This window comes from Sitodiplosis mosellana, unplaced genomic scaffold, assembly GCF_009176505.1.
Source record: "Sitodiplosis mosellana isolate CC-2019 unplaced genomic scaffold, AAFC_SMos_1.0 Smas_scaffold_3, whole genome shotgun sequence".
NCBI lineage: Eukaryota > Metazoa > Arthropoda > Insecta > Diptera > Cecidomyiidae > Sitodiplosis > Sitodiplosis mosellana.
In genome coordinates, this window is record NW_022595246.1 from 1815637 (window position 1) to 1833874 (window position 18238).

The following is an 18238-nucleotide window of genomic DNA, read 5'->3' on the forward strand; positions in this document are numbered from 1 at the left end:
AATCGTGATTAAGCAAAAAAAGAAAGAAATTCAATGAATTAATAAAGTTTGTCCGTGTAAATTGCGTACACTTACTCGGTGGCGATGATTTTGGTTTGTCATTGGAAATACTCGACACTTGAATGATGTTTGGTTTGGCCAATGTTGGTGTGCTTATTGTTACCGACAGTAATTCGCTTGGAGCTTCAATCTTTGGTATGATTGGCGGCAAAATCGGTGGCTCAACATGCAATTTTGGTTGTGTTGTAACAATCGTGGTCTTATGGTTATCACTGCTCGATGCTGGTTTATCGGCATTTTTGCTGGTCTCTTGCGATTGAACGGTTTCAAGTGTGAACGCCACGGTGTTTTTATTGGTGTCACTTGCCTTCGGTTCAACATCTTTCGTGGTCGACTTCTTATCCTTTGGCGCTTCCGATTTGCTGTCATAATTGGCGGCACTTTCATCGATTTGCAGTGCATTGCTATCGTCTTGTTCTTCGGTATCAGTGTCAATTTGCAGGCCATTATCACTTTGTGGTGTGTCTGGCTTCATGTCCATATCATCGGTGCCCAAACTTTGTACAGCCTTTCGCATTTCTTCGGCTTCCTCTTCGGCAATGGCACCATCATTCGATGGCAAATTCGAACCTTCTTCGATAATTGGATCTTCACTGAACGAATAATCATCGGTCATACCGAAACTTTCACCCAACAAAGCTGCCACAGCGTCCTCAGTCTCTTCTTGTGAGATAACAACGCGGGATTTTTCTTCAATTTTGTCACCTTGTTTGGCATCTTGGCTCTCAGCAGTCGGGTTTTCTTCGATTGGCAATTTCTCCGGTTCGGATTTGTCATTGGCAAAATCGGATGAAATCGATTGCACCGCTGAATCATAGATGTTTGTATCGATTATCAAGCCGAAATCAGGAATGATTGCTTTGGAATCTTTGCGCTTGTCATCACTATGTTTCGATGATTGTGCATTGTCAATAGTTTTACTGTCTTTGCCCTTTGGTTCGATTGGTTCTTCGCTTGATTTGCTATCATCGATCGAAATCGGTGATTGCTTCGACGGCGGAAGGTCATCCATCAAATCTGTGTCGATGGTTAGACGTGGAGTCGTTGGTGGTGAAATAAACGACGACGAATGACTCAAATGATGATGATGATGTCGTTTTTCCTCCTTCGATCGCTTCTTCTTTTTCTTTTTATCCTTCGATCGATGCGAGTCCATACTGTCCGATTTGCGTGACATAAACATATTGTCGGGACCTTCTTCGGTTTCCGAGAATCGGAACACATCATCGTATGGCTTCTCTGACACTGATTCATTCTTATTGACATTTTCTTTCGACGCCGAGTATCCAAAATCGCTAATTTCTTCTGGCTTTTGTTCACTATCTTCGAGCAGTTGTGCTTCCAATGCACGGGCCGCTGCATCCAAATCAACACTATTGTCATCATCTTTGCTGCTGATCGATTGCTGTTGCTTTTCACGCTCCTTGCGCTTCTTTTCTCGCTTCTTTTCGCGATGCTTTTCCTTTTCCAATTGCAAATTCGACGATTTCGATTCGGTGTTATTTTCATTTTGAGTGTAAGTGGACGTGGTTGTCGTCGTTGTTGTTGTCGACGATTGTGTGCTTGACTTGTTTGAATGAACATTATTCGAGGAATTTGACGACTTGTTGGTGGATTTGTGTGTGTCGATCGTAGCTGAAATGTGTGAATCATCATCGGAAATTGGACCAAAAATGTCTTCCATTTTCTCTCCACGTTTGATCGAATTGAAACTCTCTTGCGACTCAAACATCGATGCATCTGACGACAATCGATTTTGTTTCTTCAATTTTTTCATGCGATATTTCTCCTCTCTCGATTTATCGTGCTGTTCTTTCGACGATTTATCGCGTTTCTTCTCTTTTTTGCCGTGGCGTTTCTTCTCATTGCTTGACGTATCGCGTGCATCGCGTTTCAGTTCATCGAACATTGTTTCCATCGAATTGGATTTTTCCACCTTGATCATCTCTTCGTGTTTGATTGGTTTCGCCTCTTCGGTTGACATGGCCGATGGGCTCTTTTGACGTTTTTTGTTCTTCTTGTGTCGCTTCTTGTTTTCAGCACTGAAGAGATTGTCAAACATGGATTCCTTAGTCTCGGATGTTTTGCTGCTTGGTGTTATTGAATCACCATCCGATAAATCACACAAATTCGACGTTCGCTCCGGCGATGGAAAGGGATCAACGGGTTCGGATTTAATTTTAAACTGAACAATATCCTGTTTTTCTTCCTTTGGAATGTTAACGATTTCGGTTTTGATTTCACATTTCATTTCTTCGTCGGGTTTTTCTCTTGGCTCTTGTTTAACCGGTGCTGCAATTTCGCTAGCATCGTCCGATGTTTCCGATGTGATTCGGGCCGATCTTGAATTCTTGCGTGACGAAATGCGACGTCTCGGTTTCACAGAGAATTGATGCAACGAACTATTTTCCGAACTCTCACCATCGCATAGCTCATTCAATCGATTCACACGGAAGTGGCCCTTTCGTGAGCTCGACTCTGAATCGGAAACTAAATCTTTGTTCATCGAATGCCTGCCGTCGCTGTCTTCCGTTGACGAGTCAAGGAAATGCTTCATTTTACCGCCCGTGTGTTTGACGCGTTGTTCATTTGTGTCCATATCCGAATCGCTTTCTTCGTCATAGCTATTTGAGTGTTTCTTTCCTTCACGCTTTGCTCGGCTCTCTTTCAATTGGCTGAATTTCGCTTTGATTTTCTTCTCTTCCTCTTGTTTCTGCATGTTTTTGCATGAGCGAGCCTTCACTTTGTCGTACATGGAAATGTAGGCGGGACCATCATCTGGAATATCGAAAATGGAATGTTTTTTCGGTCCATCAGAATCCGAATCGTCGGAGCTATTTGATGTTGGCTTACGAATTCGTATACGTTCACGTTCCATCGATGATTTGGCCGAACTGTGCGCATCATCCGTTGTTCGTGAGCGTTTTTCACTGCTGTTCAAACGATCAATTCGCTTCTCCGATTTGGATTTCTCGTCGCGATGATCACGTGAATTCTGTTTTTCATGGCTATGGTGACGATGGCTCGGATGTTGCTGGTGCTGTTGTTGTTGTTGCTGCTGCTGGTGATGGTGCTGTTGCTGTGCATCGAATAGATTTTCACGTCTTCCATCCTTATTTTCAGACTTTTTGCTGCTCTCATCGTCGCTGAGGCGACCATCGTTTGAAAAGCCACTTTGCGCTTCCATATCTGCAAATTTAAAATGAATTGATACGATTTAGTGTAAATTTAGCAAGTGCATTAACCGCCGACAATCATACAGTCATCCACAATGATATAACTACTTTGAACTGGCTCAATTTGGTTGAGTTTAATTTTATGCACACAACGGCACCAATAAAAAGATATTATAAAACTAAATTGAAGCTTATCACGATATAGAGAAGCGACTTGTTTTTTTTTTCTAAGAAGACCAAATCAGCTAAACTGATTGAAGTGTTGACAAAGAATTTCATCGTTTCGTCAAAACGAAACGACCGAAATTATTTGCACAGTGTAGCATATGAGCCAGAAAATGGCCTACTTCAATCGAAACCACTAATAATAGTTGTTATGCCATAAATCTAAGACCAAATTCAAAAATACTTACGGAATTGACTGGACGATTTTTCATCCTTGTTGCGTCGGCTTTTGTGTGACGATTTTTCGCTTTTGCTGCGATGTTGTTTATCACCGTCGCGTTCCTTTTTGCGCTCATCAAAGCTTGAATCCTTTTTCGACCTATCCTCCGGCATATCGCATGAGTTTTCTTCAGTCTTGTGCACATTGTTCATCTTATTGAAGTTGCGTTGATGATGTTTCGATGATGACTTATCACCACCGCCACCAGTGCGACCATTTGGATCTTTGAAATCGCGACGCTCCAGTGATTTGACATTTTCGGAATTGAATTTAAACCGTTTACCATCATCACTGTCAACGGATTCGTGTGAGCTTAATCGTCGTTTCGGTATGATTTTGTTTGGTGAATTGCTGCGACTATTTTTGCTTGAATTCTTATTCATTTCATCGGTGTACTGTTGTCGATCTAATGGCGTACTTTCACGTGATTTTGACGCATTCTCTTTGTTATGTTTGTCACTCTTGGTGAATTGATTAACCGTAACAACATGTTCACGGTCTTTCGGCGGGTTTTGTTTGTATTCCTGTTTCCAGTTGTGGTGTACCGCATCATCGCTATCCATCTCACGGCGTCTGTACTCATACTCTTCCGATTTCTTTGATTCGAGCTCGTATTTAATACGTGATTCGTCTCTCTCTTGTGACTCAATTTCACTTTGGTTGCGTGTTTTATTCTTTGTTTTGCCCGATTCCATTTTCGTTGAATCGTGTCGTTCACGTCCAACGCGCTCATTTTCAGTCCGTTCGGATAGAATTTCCGAACTGGAGGCCGGATCAGAATTTTCGCTGCTGATCGATTCCCATTTCCGTCGATCCAACAGATCAGTCTTTTTCGCATGATCATTCTTGGCATTGGAGATTTTCTCTTCGCGTGACGTTTTACGCGACGGAATCACATTCTCAAGCGAATCATTGCTTTCATCTTTGATGCTCATGTTCAAGCTACAACTGGATGTGAGAGTCGTTCGAACGGTGCCCGAGTGATTGCTACCCGGTACCGATGCACTTTTGTTGAGCGAACGATTCGAGCTCTTCGATCCGTTGCTCGCTTGATTGTTTTTTTCTTGAGTGTTGCTGGTACTTTTGTGTGATTTCGATTTGTTTGAGTCTTGGTCTTGAGAGGAACTGGTATTTTCGGCGATTTTATTCGATGGTGTTGTTGGTGTACTCGGTAGATTTGTAACAGACGTCGCAATTGGCGGATGTGTTGGGAATGGATACTGTAATACACCTTTGACCGGTTGCACCGACGCAATGTTGTTGGACATTTTCGCGCCAGACATATTCGGTGTGACAACGATCGGCGATGGCGATGGGCTGTTGTATGGGGATTGCGGCTGTGGACTATTCATTGGTGATACGGCATTCAAACGTGGTAACGCTTGACTGATTTGCGCTGTAAACGTCGTCGTCGTTTGTTGTGGCGTTGAGTGCAATTTTGGCAATTGGCTCAATTGGGTCAACTGGCTAGTGCATGTTGGTGTTGTTGTCACTGTTGCCGTTGCCACTGCTGCTGCCGCCGCCGCCGGTTTGCTGTTGGTTGCATTTGCCGTTGTTGGCGTGCGATTCAAATTCAAATAGTCTTTTGGCTCATATTTCTCTCCGATATGCTCTAGCCGCTTCAAATCATCGTCAAATATCGATTTTTTCGATAAAACGGATTTCAAAATGTCCGATGGTTTTACATCATTCACATCAAGCTCGAGGAATTTGTGCCGGCTGGAGAAACTGGACGCAGACGATGGTGTTGTCGGATTTTCACTGAACGAATGTGATGATGGTCGCGCCGGAATGCCACCGTTCCACATTTCGAACATTTCATCCAAATTCTTAATTCGCTCATCGAACGATGGGCTCTTTCCAAGTTCGGAGTCGCTAGAAGTTGAGCTCAATGATGGCGCTTTGCATGGACTCTCAGGTGGTTGTTCGATCGGTTCCGTTGCCATTGGTTGTTTCAACAAAGTGGCCGTGTTAACTGGCTTAATTTGCGATTCTGTCGATTGAACCTGAGGAAGTTTCGATTGCTTGGCATCCGATGGCGCGGATGGTGTGGCGATCGATAAAGATGTGGACGATGATGTGGATGATGAAGGTGCAGGCGGGGCAGGTGGTGCAGTTTGCGATGTTGACACTGAATGAGGTACGCTTGGCAGAGGTGGTGGTGGTGGTGGTGGCGGTTGATGATGTGACGACGGCTTTGATTCAGCTGCCGCACTCGACGGCTGATGTGTTTGGTGCAAAGAAGAACGCTCTGATTGATGTGAGTGTTTTGGTTGGAAGTTATGTTGATGCGAATGCTGTTGCTGCTGAGCACTACTACTCAATAAAATGGTACTGCCATTGGACGATGGTCGTGTGAGCAACGCAGGCGGTGGACTTGATAAAGTATTTCTGAAATGATGTAGAAAAAACACAAGAATTTATTAGTGGAAGATGAAAAAAAAGGAATTGACTAGGGTTTTCAAGTTTTTTTTTCTTCTGACAGATACATACCGACTAGAATGACTGGATAATAAGTAGGAAGATAGCGAATGTGTTGAGCTGAATGCACGATTCTGTTGAAAAATTTGTACACCAAATTTGGGCAACGGCAAATACAGCGATGTCGAATGACTCGTGTATCTGTCACGTGAATTGCGCCGTGGATCGGCCGGAACCATAATTTCGGGTCGTTCGTCACAGAGCGGTGTGCCCGGCCGTGAACCATCGGCACTTTCACTGGCCGATGCTTCGTGCGAGTGATGCGAATGCAATTGATGCCCTCGACCCTTCGACGAATGATGTTCACTTTCGCTGTTCGAGTTGCCGGTTTTGCGTCGCTTACAGAATGGATGCGATTGAAACGCTGATATTTGTTCACTGAGTTCATTGTGCGATGAGCTGCCGGTGCGAACGTGTGGATGCCGTAAGCTTCCGCTGTCTGTTGATGGCCGTCGTATATTGTTCACAACATTGTGTTTTGATGAATTGCATTCCGATAAGCGTCTCACTTCCGAATTCTTTCGATGGTGTTGTAATAAATTAGTGTCGTTTAGATTGTTTAAAGTAGCATCACAGTTAGAATCATTAACTAGGTTCGTTTGTACAAGATTGCCGGAATCAGCATTGTCGAATTTCATTCGTTTCTTCGGGCTTAAAATTTCATCGCCACTGGACGGGCATTCTTCTAGCTGCTCAAGCAATTGAGAACGTTCCTTTTGCAAATGACGAATATCACCAGGCTGTTGAAAGTGTGCATTAGCATGCGTTGATGCCGTTCCTGCTGCTGCTGTAGCCGCCGCTGACGCCGCTGAATCGGCCGACACAACAACACTTTGCACACGATGATGTTTCACCGTGCTCGAGAAGTATTCATCGTCGATGACTGGACTTTTTTCACGTCGATCCGCATCCATGTCATTCACAATGAATGCATTCTTCTTTGGAGCATAGGAGAATTCGTCATCATACTTCCGTCGGCTGGTTATTGTTACGCTGTCCAATTCATTTGACACGCTTATTCGCTCTTGCGGTGATTCAGTTCGGAAATAATTGTACTCATCGGCATCATGAGACGCAGCTGATCCCTGACTGTATTCATCATAGCTTTTGATACGCCGCTCCGAATCGCATTCCATCGATTGTGCGGCATTCTTTTTCGTGTATGACGTCCGATTGTCCACCGTATTCGTCATAGCATATTCATCATCGTGATAATCAGCATTTGCGTATCGGCTGTTTCGTCGTACAAACGAACTGCCGCGTGGCGTTGTTGCTGAACTCGGTGAAACAGCTCCATGTCGGCTAAACGATGACGTTCTCGATCGAGCCGGTGTATCATATCGACTGAATCGACTGTTCAACGTCGTTGTTGAATTTTCAAATGTACGGGTTACATCACGGCTTGGCTCGAACACCGTTCGTTCGGGTGTGACAGCGCTTTTCTTTTCAATTTTATCGTAGAAAGCGTCTTGGCATTCGCGTGATGCAAAGTCTACCTGCAGCTTTCGTCCGCGTAAGGTTACGCCCCGCATTTCTTTAACTGCCATTTGGGCATATGAAATCTGTTCGAAAAACACCAATGCCATCTTCCGTTCACGCTGGATGGTGACTTGTGACACGGGTCCAAAGCGATTGAACTGTGTTGTCAGATAGCTTTCACTGGCCGCATCCGAAACACCATCAATCCACACACAATTGGTAGGCATTGATTTGCCAAAGCCCAATTTTATGCGCGTTGAACCCAAGTGTTCGCCGTCCATTTGTCGCATCGCCTTTACCACAGACACAATATCCGAGTACTGACAGAATGCATACGCATTAACACCTTGCTTCTTTATATCGATTTCGATAATTTCACCAAAACAATCGAAATTCTTTCTAAGCTCGGTTGCAGTTATGTCTTTTTCTAAATTTCCTATGAACAGTGTGCGCGTTGCCTTCGGATGGTATTCATCCAATTCGGCTTCGTACGGTCGAAATTCGTTGTCATCAACGTCAAAACCTTGATACGGTGCCACCGCAATTTTACAGCCAAAAAATAATTTATCATGTGACACTTCCAGTGCTTTGACCACATCTTCTGGTTTCTTAAAGCATACCAGCGCATAACGTTCCGAACTTTGACCAACCACTTTGACCCACGTCACTTTGCCATGCTTCTTGTACTCATGAAATAGGCCATCTTTAAGCGATGTGTCCGACGATCGTGACGGCAAATTTCGTACACATATCGCCAACGGTCGATTATCTTCGGAGTGAACGGCAGGATTTGAATTTGACGATGAATTTGTAGCCGGCGTTGAAACGGCCGATTGCAAATTCCGAACACGTGATTTATCACTACTTGTCGGGCTACTTGAACCATGTGAATGTGAAGATCCGCTATTTGTTGAACTACAACTCGGGCTACGAGAATTCGATCGGCTAGTTGTACTATCACCGCACGGTGACTCTGAACCCGATCGTGATTTCTTTTTCTTTATCAGACCTGCGGAATGAATGAAGTGAAGAAAACACGTGTAAATGATAAGTAGCAATGGAAAATTGATTCGTTTGTTTTTCTCGAACAAGAAAGGAATTGTGGGAAGCGATGCTTACCTCTGTTTTTAGTTATTGATTTGGAAGAACATTCGGTTTCTGACGTTCTACGATCGGTTGTCGTATCATAAGCGCTATCGGGTGTTACAACAACTGCCGCACTCGGCAAATTGCCATACACATTTCGACTTGCATTCGTTACATTCGAATTCTCATACCATGTATTTGAAGACGACCTGTGCAGAATGCTAGAATTAGACCTGAAAAATAAAACAAATGATTAGTTTTTCTTAGTTTGTCTGAATTTTGGGCGATTTTCCCTGAATGAAGCGAATGGATGGCGGTGAATGCTTACCTATCTACTGTTGACGAATATGAACCATTTCTATAATGCCTATCTCTGGGCCTGCCTCTTGAATCGCTGTGATGATAATTTGGTCGTCTAATATACATATCGGAGGCGGATGATTCACTTAAGCGTGTACTACGATCGTAAATATTTCGATCGAAATTCGGTGACAAATCCTCGGATGATCTGAATTGGAAGAAAGAAAAGCCAATGTTTCAGTACCATTTGTATTGAATAATTCATTCGATAGATGAATTATTCAGTGTGAAAAATGTCTTCATTCGATAGAATTGTATGATTTTTTTTTTTGCATACATTTGAATCTTAAACAAGAAAATACAATAAAAAATGACACGACTATGAAATAGATACTCACCCATGATTTGATGTGGATAACCGATGTGCCGCTGCCGGTGGTGAAACGGTAGTCGATGACGAATACTGTTGTTGTACTGACTGTTGAACGGATCCCGATAAATTCGATGTGGTGGAGCCATGTTGTGGCGATGGCTGCTGCTGTTGCTGTTGTTGTGCTGTTTGCTGTTGCGCTGATGTTGTATTTGTTAAACTAGATATTGATGAGGGTGAATTTTCGCCCGATGTCGATGGTATTGACGATGGTTCATAATATTCTGTGGTCAATACGCGATCATCAAATTTATGTTCGGCCGTGTGTGCTTTCGACGCTGATTTAATATCCATAAATGCAACCGTTGCGCACACACTGCCGCCAATGGTGCAATTGGTTGAATTTGTTGTTGGCGAACACAGGCTAACATTATTATTAAAATTGTACATAGAGATCGAGTGATCGTCGGTCGAATCATTGTGATCTTTGATTGGTACAGACGATGAGCCAATTGATAACAATAAATTTGGATTGCAATTCGAAGACAATAGGATTTTGACACTTTGAACACGTCCATATCTGCGTTAGGAAATCGCGCGCGTAAAAAAAAGAGAGAGAGAGAAAAAATCATGTTAGAGAAACAATTAAAACAGTGTTGGCAACAGTAAAAATAAATGGTTTGCAAAATGTTAGAGCCCGTAATTCGTGTATTTTTCACATGATGTATTTTGGAGGTAATAAAACAACAACTACAACCTAATACAATCAAGAGAAGAAAAAAACAAAGTGTAAAAAAGAATAAAGGAAATTCCAGCGCTATCTGAAAACGAACAGCTTTGCATTAATCAAATGATAATAGAAATTCTTTGATTTTGTCTTAACGCTTCGTAAACTCTTAGATTCTAGAAGTTCTGCTTTGTCTATCAATTGTTCGCAACTTGAGCAGTCAAGTGAACGGAGTGAAGTACAAAGCGAGGCGAACGAAAAAAAAATCGCTCTCATAGAATCAAGGTGTAAAAGTAACGAGAGATAGAAAAAAAAGAATCGCAACTAACAACTAAAGAAGTGACTAAAGAAAGGCAGCATAGTTGCTCTTGCTGCTGCTGCTGCTTCGCACAAGACAGAACAGAGAGTGTGAGTATGTGCGAGAGACACGCACAGCGTACAAAAGTGTACATTGAGAAAATAAGTTCTAAGTAATTCGCGCATAAATTGTTCATTCACCAAAGGTAAATAAACTTTCGAGGTAAACAGGTGCTGAAAAAATTGGATAGATTGGCATTATTACTACATAGTTTTGTTGTGTGCTGTGCTGTTGTTGCTTTTTTTCTCTTCATTTCATTTCATTTTGAATTGTGTTGTGTGCGCTGCGGTGCGCACTGCATTGTTTTCTTTCTCTTTCAGTTTTGCCATGTTTGTCTGTGTGTGCGGTCTTTTTTTCTCTTTGCTCTCAGTGATCTCGACTCTATGGAGTGTGATTGCGAAAAAAAAAAAAACAAGCTATAGCTTGTCAGCCACTAAACATACGCATACAAATCCGCTTGAACGATGGAGCCAGGCCGATGTAACTCTGTTGTATTCTCTTTTTTTTGCTGCTTGCATAGGAGAGAAATAATTGCCTTGTTTGTTGTTAGCGCGTAGCTCGATTTTGCAAATGTGATTGTAAATTGTCTGAAACATTAAATATTCTCTTTTGTTTACAACACAGTCATGCCATCGTAATAGCGAATGAAGAAAAAAAAACACACAACACCAAACACACACACAGAAAGAGTCAGAGCGTTTGTAATATGCCATGCCATATGAAATCGACATGGGGTTTCCATTCTGTATGCTTGATGTTTTGTGTTTGCCACCTTTCGACGTTATTTTGCTGCGAAAACCCACTCCACAATTTACGTCTTTTTTTTCTCAACGATGGAACTTGGCTCAAACCAAATTTCAGTTATGTAATTTTTTTTCTTGCTTCTTTCGAATGAAGAAAAAATAAAGTCATGCGCGCGTGAGCGCTCACACACAGAAAACGAAAAAAGTAGCAACAACAACATTGCTCTGAAACCTCAAATCTAGCTATCCACGCCATTGCAAAATAATTTATGACTCGTCCATTCTGAAGCCAACTAGCAAATAATAAATCGAAGAAAAAAATCTAATCAATTGACTATATGATCCAAACAGTCTAAAGATTCAGTTCGTTTCACTTAAATTCGATTTTCCTCGATCCAATTAAGTTTGCATCAAAATTAAATGACCAATTAATTAAATGGCGTTATGTCACCGTGAGTGAGAAACAGTTGCCGAAGCTCAAAGGTAAATAATACAGCACTCAATGTTTGTTTTCCATTTATATATAGAGATATTTGAAATTCTAGAACCGGTCTCTCTGATGACGGAATAAGAAGAAATAGTCAATATCGATTTCAATGTGCCGCTGCCGTTCGAAGATTCATTTACACCTTTAATGTCAATTAGACATGAAACATGCATATTCGATTGACATACAGAATAAATGCCAACGAAACAAACAGCAACAACAACAATAAGAACCCCAGCAACGATACCACATACACATTTCGGAAATATTTCTGTCGACTGAAATAAGAACGAAAGTATTGATTTACGGGGCTGACGTGTACGTAAAATAAGCACATCCATTCTCCATTGTTATGCGATGCATAGAGAATGAGATCGGTTCGAGATACAAAGACCATTTCTATTGAATGACAGAGAAATTACATCATGACTCTCTGTCGTTGTGTCAATTTCAATTTTTTTTTTGTCAATTATATCAGTGAAATAGATGTCAACTATTCCAAAAATAGAGTTTTAAAACGATGATACTTTTCAACGGAATGTGCTTACACCATCAATTCTCAAGAATTCGTTACTAAATACATAATAAGTTCATTTTGTCAAAAAAAGGAGTTCTCTAACTTTAGGTTCGTTCAGTTGACAAAAAAAAGGGGGACAAGATAAAAAATTGCGCTCTTCTCAATCATAATCATAATCATAATCGTACACGTTTTCTTATCACAAAGTGCTTCGTCTGATTTAATCGAGCTTGAGTACATGATGTGAACGAGCACCGACACTAAATGATTTTAAATTGTACGACAAAGCTAAAAAAGAAGCAGCAACGAATTCAAAAAGCACATGTCTTGCAACGCATGTTTCTGTCATATAAATATATATTAATTTTCTCTCTCAACAGATGATCTGTTTAAATAACCACACACTGAGTGCGCAACGATGATTGAGTGTCGATGAAAGCGCGTTCTCTTTTTCGTCTTCTTCTTCTTCTGCGCGGTCAGTGAATGTTTTTGCCTTTGAATTGTCGGCCAACTTGCGAATGAAAAAAATAAGAAACAAATTAAGATCGTTTTGTACATTCATCGGATGCTAGTCATGTATTTCAAGTACAATATGGCTGTGATGATGCCGTGGCTTCGTTTTGCACATGTAATTTCAATGGTTTCGCCTTCAAAATGTTTTAATTTCGATGTAAATTTCCATGCAATGGACGATTTCATACTTGAATAGCAGAGAGAAAAAAAGCAATTTCAAACGATATATTCTATCTTGGGAACACTCAATAAAAGCAGATATGTAAAAAAAAACAGCCGCACACATGCGAGAGATTGAGAACATTCTCAAATCGATTGGACTCGAAATCAGAACACATGGATTTTAGAGAACACATTATTTGTTGCACTAAATCGAGTGTGTGTGTGTGTTCGTATGATAATAATCAATGAACTAAATAATTAATTCGCGTTTTCGTCATCACGAAGGTAAATAGTAAAGTCACCATTAACCTGTAATCGTGCATGCAATGTCTATCGGTCGGATGATGTGTCGGTCTCACTCTAACTCACACAATTCGCTATTGCTCATTATTCTCGCTCGCTTGAGACATCGTCCATACACACATATCGTACGTATATTATTTCTCAAAGCTGAATTCTCACCGACTGAGTCAATTCGAAAAATCGTCGTCATCACATCAACGACGGTGATCACGACAACGACGAGCGGCAACAGTGAAAATTCGTTCATTCGTAAATGAAAGAACGAAAAGGAATCATAAAAAATAATGCCGAAGAAAGCGAGAGAGCCGATACATTGATACGTACTCCATACACGAGGAGTCGACTGATACAGACTACATATAGATGATTTTAAACATGTGAATACGCCACAGTTTACACATACAATTTGGAGCGTATATATACAATTTTATGCCATTATACCGAAATGTAAGACGACTTGTACAATCTTTTGGCATTCGATTTATGCCGCATTTTTCAGTGCATATACTCGGCTGCTGACTCGCTGTGGTGCATTTAAATTTATGCAGTGAAATCCGCACGTATTATTCCATGCATGTTGGCCATAATAAGAATATATATTCAATCCTCACTTCTTCTGCCGTGTATATATATTTTCTGCTCAGGCGAATATGTGTGTGTGTTGCTATTGCCTCTGATGCTGCTGCTATTCCGAAAGATAGACGTTGTGCAGTGTGTTCTCATTAAGTACAAGTTTAACACTCGTCTTGAATACCATATAGGAGAACGGTAATAATTGACAGTCGTTTTGGCTGAAAATCTCAATGCGCTAAAAAGAGAGCGCGCACTAAACCAAAAATCACCACGAAATAACATCAACAGCAATAGCAATAGCAATAACAACAACAACAGCAGAAGCAGCAGCAGCAGCAGCAGCAACAACAAAAATAACACAATCCATCAAGCAGCAATATACCCAAACGAAGCAAATCAAAAGACAAACACACAATGTTATTAAAAAAGAAGAAGCGAAAGAAGAAACGCGCGACAAAAAACCAACAGAAGACGAAAAGAGAGAGAATGAACGAAAATTAAATGATGAGGTGGAAATGTGGCAACACCGCATTTCGTTATAATAACAATAATAATCAAATCCAATCACGTAAATAACAAAATTGAACCCGAATGTAGCGCTCGCCTGAATAATGCTGCTGCTCTATACACTCGGTGTGTGCTCACGCCGTGTACGTGTGTGTGTGTGTGTATACATTGGGATGGATGGAGTGTTTTGTGTAATGTGTGTAGATAGATAATAGCGCAACGCCAGAAATGCCTGTATTAATGGAAAAAGTTGGAAAACTGGCAACGTTGCCACTGAATGAGTGAGTGAGCGCGAGCGCGAGCGTGAGCGCGCACCATAGCGCTCACTCATTTGCTTGCTCGTTCACTCGTTGGTTCGGTCGTTTCTGAATATAAATGTATGTACGAATACACGAGCGCAAAAATATCATAGAGAAATGTATATATATCTATATACATGGATCGGACTGTGCGCGGAATCTACAGCATACACAGAGAATGAGTGTTTGCCACATTCAATATTTGCCTGTACTGTTCGCATACGAATGCGAGAAGATAACACAGACGTCGAGAGACAAAAACAACAAACGTACCCATATAAAGTGGAATAAAGCTGCTGCTGCTGCTGCCGCCGTTGCTGCTGCTATGTTTTTTTTATGGGCTGTGTATACGCTGCTGCTTTTTCCCTTCATTCTTCGCTTTTTGGTGTTTTGTGTCGATTCGGTTCGGATTTGTTCACATACGATATGTGGATCTGAATATGGCATATTTGGTTTGGTTTGGTTGGTTTCGGGTCGATTGTACGTGAGTGTGAGCGAAAACGGCATACATCATTATGGCGCAGTGTATTTTGTGTGCGCGTGACAGAGACAACCAATCACCAATGTTCAACTATAGAGTGGAACTGAGTGCTGGGTATTTTGACGATAACCATCACACACGTAGTATGCATTAGACCTACGAGCAGAAAACACGGTCTCCCAGCCAAATGGAATCATATTCGCCTGGCAGAAAGCGGCGGCAACAACAACAATAACAACAAAAACAGCAGCCGCAGCGCAAGAAAATGAAAAAGAAGAAGCAGGGAAAAAACGCCTAATGCTTAAGGGGCCATGCATCCCATCCATTTGTGTATCTATATTTATGTGAACCGAGAAACATCAATGTGTTCTTTATCTTTCTCTCGTGTGTCTTTTCTGTTTTGGAATCGTATGTATATTCCTCTGCTCGTGCTCTCTTTGTCCCTCTATTTCTCTCTGTGGTGCGCGTTCTCGACAGAAAAAAAAAATGGACGCAATTTACAGCATACACTCAATTTTAGCACAGGCGAACGAAAAATGTGTTTTCGGCTATTTCCGAAGCGATTTCAAGTATGTGGAACATATATTGAACAACGAAATCGAAGGGAGTAAAACCATCTAGAAAGAACGAAAAAAAAACAGAGCCACCAAAGAATGGTAGTCACATAGTTGTTTATGCGCCGTGTCGATGAATATCATTTTCACATAGCAGAGAGACAGAAAGAGTGGTACAATTCGTTGTTGTCGAACCAACAAAAAAAGGTAATAATAATGAAAGAAAAGGCACCGAGCAGCAAAAGGAAAAAGAGAATATACGATGTAAAATAACATCACTGCAGTGCACGTTTGGTAAACGTTCTATATTTTGTACGTATGTGAGATAAAACGTAATGGAATACACATTTGGCACACACTGTGAAAGACCGATGGGTGACTCACCCGGTTTCATATTTGTTTCGCATACATACACACACAAGCTCACTCGCTCGCTCACTTATTTGTCTTTTTTTCTCTCTCTCTCTCTCCTTCTCTTTCATTCTTTCGTTACATTTGATTTCGTTTCGTTTGGTTTCATATGTGGCTGGTTGTATGTGATTGCACGAAAGGCAAGGGAATAATGTATATGTGAAAATAGTGTGCACATTTTCGAGTTTGTGCCAAAACCAAGCAGTCAGCCCATCACACACGATGAGCGCGTACAAACACATTTCAGTCGTTTCTCTTTCTCTCTCGTATTCATTCGACAAAAATGCGAAAGTCAATGTGGCATAAACCGATGTACTTTTTACAATTTCAAGTGTCGGCAGTAACAAGACGACGACAACAACAACAGCTGGTTTTTATTCCACGGAACGGCAACGGAAAAAATAGCAGCAGCAACAGAAGCAGCAGTAACAAACGTTTCATACGAGACAATCATTTGATTTTATCATTTGCCTATAGTTCATCATTTCTATTCGGTTTAACACGCATACTAACGAATCCGAGAGATCTGTCGGAATAAAGACACGCAACATCACGTCAGCGTGCAAAACATCGACAAAAAAAAAGAAAAAGTACCATCGAATGAAGTCATTGACTGCTGCTATTCATTTTAAACTTTGCGTTCCAATTTTTTCTTCTTTCTCTGTTTTCGTTTCGGTCACAAGCTAAGAAAAATATATAGAGTATATTGACCACAAACAGAATGATTTGCTGGTGTTCGGGCTTAGCCAAATTGAAAATAGAAAAATATTAATCGATGGGCAGTGATCGCGTTGGCTAAACCAACAATCGATGATCATTGACGTTCGCGACGTCGTGGTTATCGTCACACGGCCAACAAAGAGGAAAAAGAGAAAATGAGAGAAAGAGCGTGAGAAAGAGAGAGAGAGAGAGAGCCAGTGAGTTGTGTGCTTGCCCGTTATGATGTGTATTCAATTTTGTTCTCTATTTGTCGTTTCGTTTTCCAATTTTCTATCACACAACTTTAAAGCGTTTCTTTCTTTCTCTCGTTCACTAAATGTATATTGAACGGTCGACTATCGTCTGCGTGGCTATTGATTCGATTGGAGCAAACGAACGAAAAAAAAACATAGATAAATATTAATTTTTCGATTTTCTCTAGCATATTTACAAAACCTGAATTTCTAACGCGCTCTCGCACTCGCTGGCATGAGCAAGCGTGTTTATTGAGTTGTAATTTAGCTGGTGCAATTGCTGCTGCTGCTGCTGTTGGCGAGGAGTTGAGCTGTATTTTGTTTGGCGCCTTGTCATCGAACGATCATCGGCGTTAATAACAACGGATTGTGTGTGAGTGTGTTGTTTTTTTTCCCTACTTCTTCCAAACAGTTGTGCACAAAATCCAAGGGAAACAAAAGAAGCAAACATACAACTGTTTGCGCGGACGCTCACGCACACCAGAGATAGAGAAAAGAACATGCAAATAATTGATTTGCACGGCAGCGAGCCATTATCATTTTAAAATGTGATCGACTCGCTGTATACTTTCAAACCGTACACTCAAATCGCTAATTTTGTATTGAAATTTATTTACATTTTTCCTTTCTATTTAAAATAAAGTTGTTTACAATAACGATTTTTTTTTCTTCTTTATTTGCGATTCATATCTCTACACAGTATTTTAATTATAGCAAGAGATTAATCAAAGGCTCATCGGCGATCGACAGGTTTCCCCGTTTCCATGCAGCAATCAATTCAATATTTTTTTTTCGGTTAACTGAAATATCGAACGAAATATAGAACACGCAAAAAAAATGCGCCAGTTGAATGTTTGTTCATAATTATATGGTCTGGCCATTGTAATTTCTTTCCTGGTTATTAATTTTTGTTACGTAGCATTCGACCGCACGAATGAACGAACGAACGAACAAACGAAAAAAAAAACAGATATTGTAAAGCGACACACATTGCCAAACTGAATACAAATCATAGCCTCGACCACGTAGATAAATCAAATATCAAACAGAAGTAATCCAATATACAGAGTTTGTCCAACAATGAGCAGAGTGAAGAATCAAACACATTTTCATATATCGGACGTATTTGTGTGTAATTTCTATCTTCATTATGAGCACACAGCAAGAGAGAAAATACAATTTAATTTGCACGCCACTGCTTGAACGAAAGCCGACGTGATCCGCAGTCATGTCAATATAGTGGAAAATACGTT

The 18238-nt window shown here is 41.0% G+C and overlaps 1 protein-coding gene across 4 annotated transcripts in view; it reads right to left on the reverse strand.

The window, feature by feature from the left end:
* Positions 1-18238, reverse strand: part of LOC129565507 (protein split ends) — a 40920-nt gene that overhangs the window by 6636 nt on the left and 16046 nt on the right. For 2 of the 4 annotated variants that reach the window (XM_055440471.1, XM_055440468.1), the window contains exons 3-9: positions 9426-9977; positions 9056-9235; positions 8761-8960; positions 6175-8650; positions 3650-6072; positions 2914-3249; positions 76-2838 (exon numbers count right to left, since the gene is read on the reverse strand). In XM_055440471.1, the coding sequence (XP_055296446.1) occupies positions 76-2838; positions 2914-3249; positions 3650-6072; positions 6175-8650; positions 8761-8960; positions 9056-9235; positions 9426-9977 (8930 nt within the window). Of the gene's footprint in view, positions 1-75; positions 3250-3649; positions 6073-6174; positions 8651-8760; positions 8961-9055; positions 9236-9425; positions 9978-18238 lie in introns of all 4 variants that reach the window. The other 2 variants (XM_055440470.1, XM_055440467.1) reach the window with 1 other exon arrangement.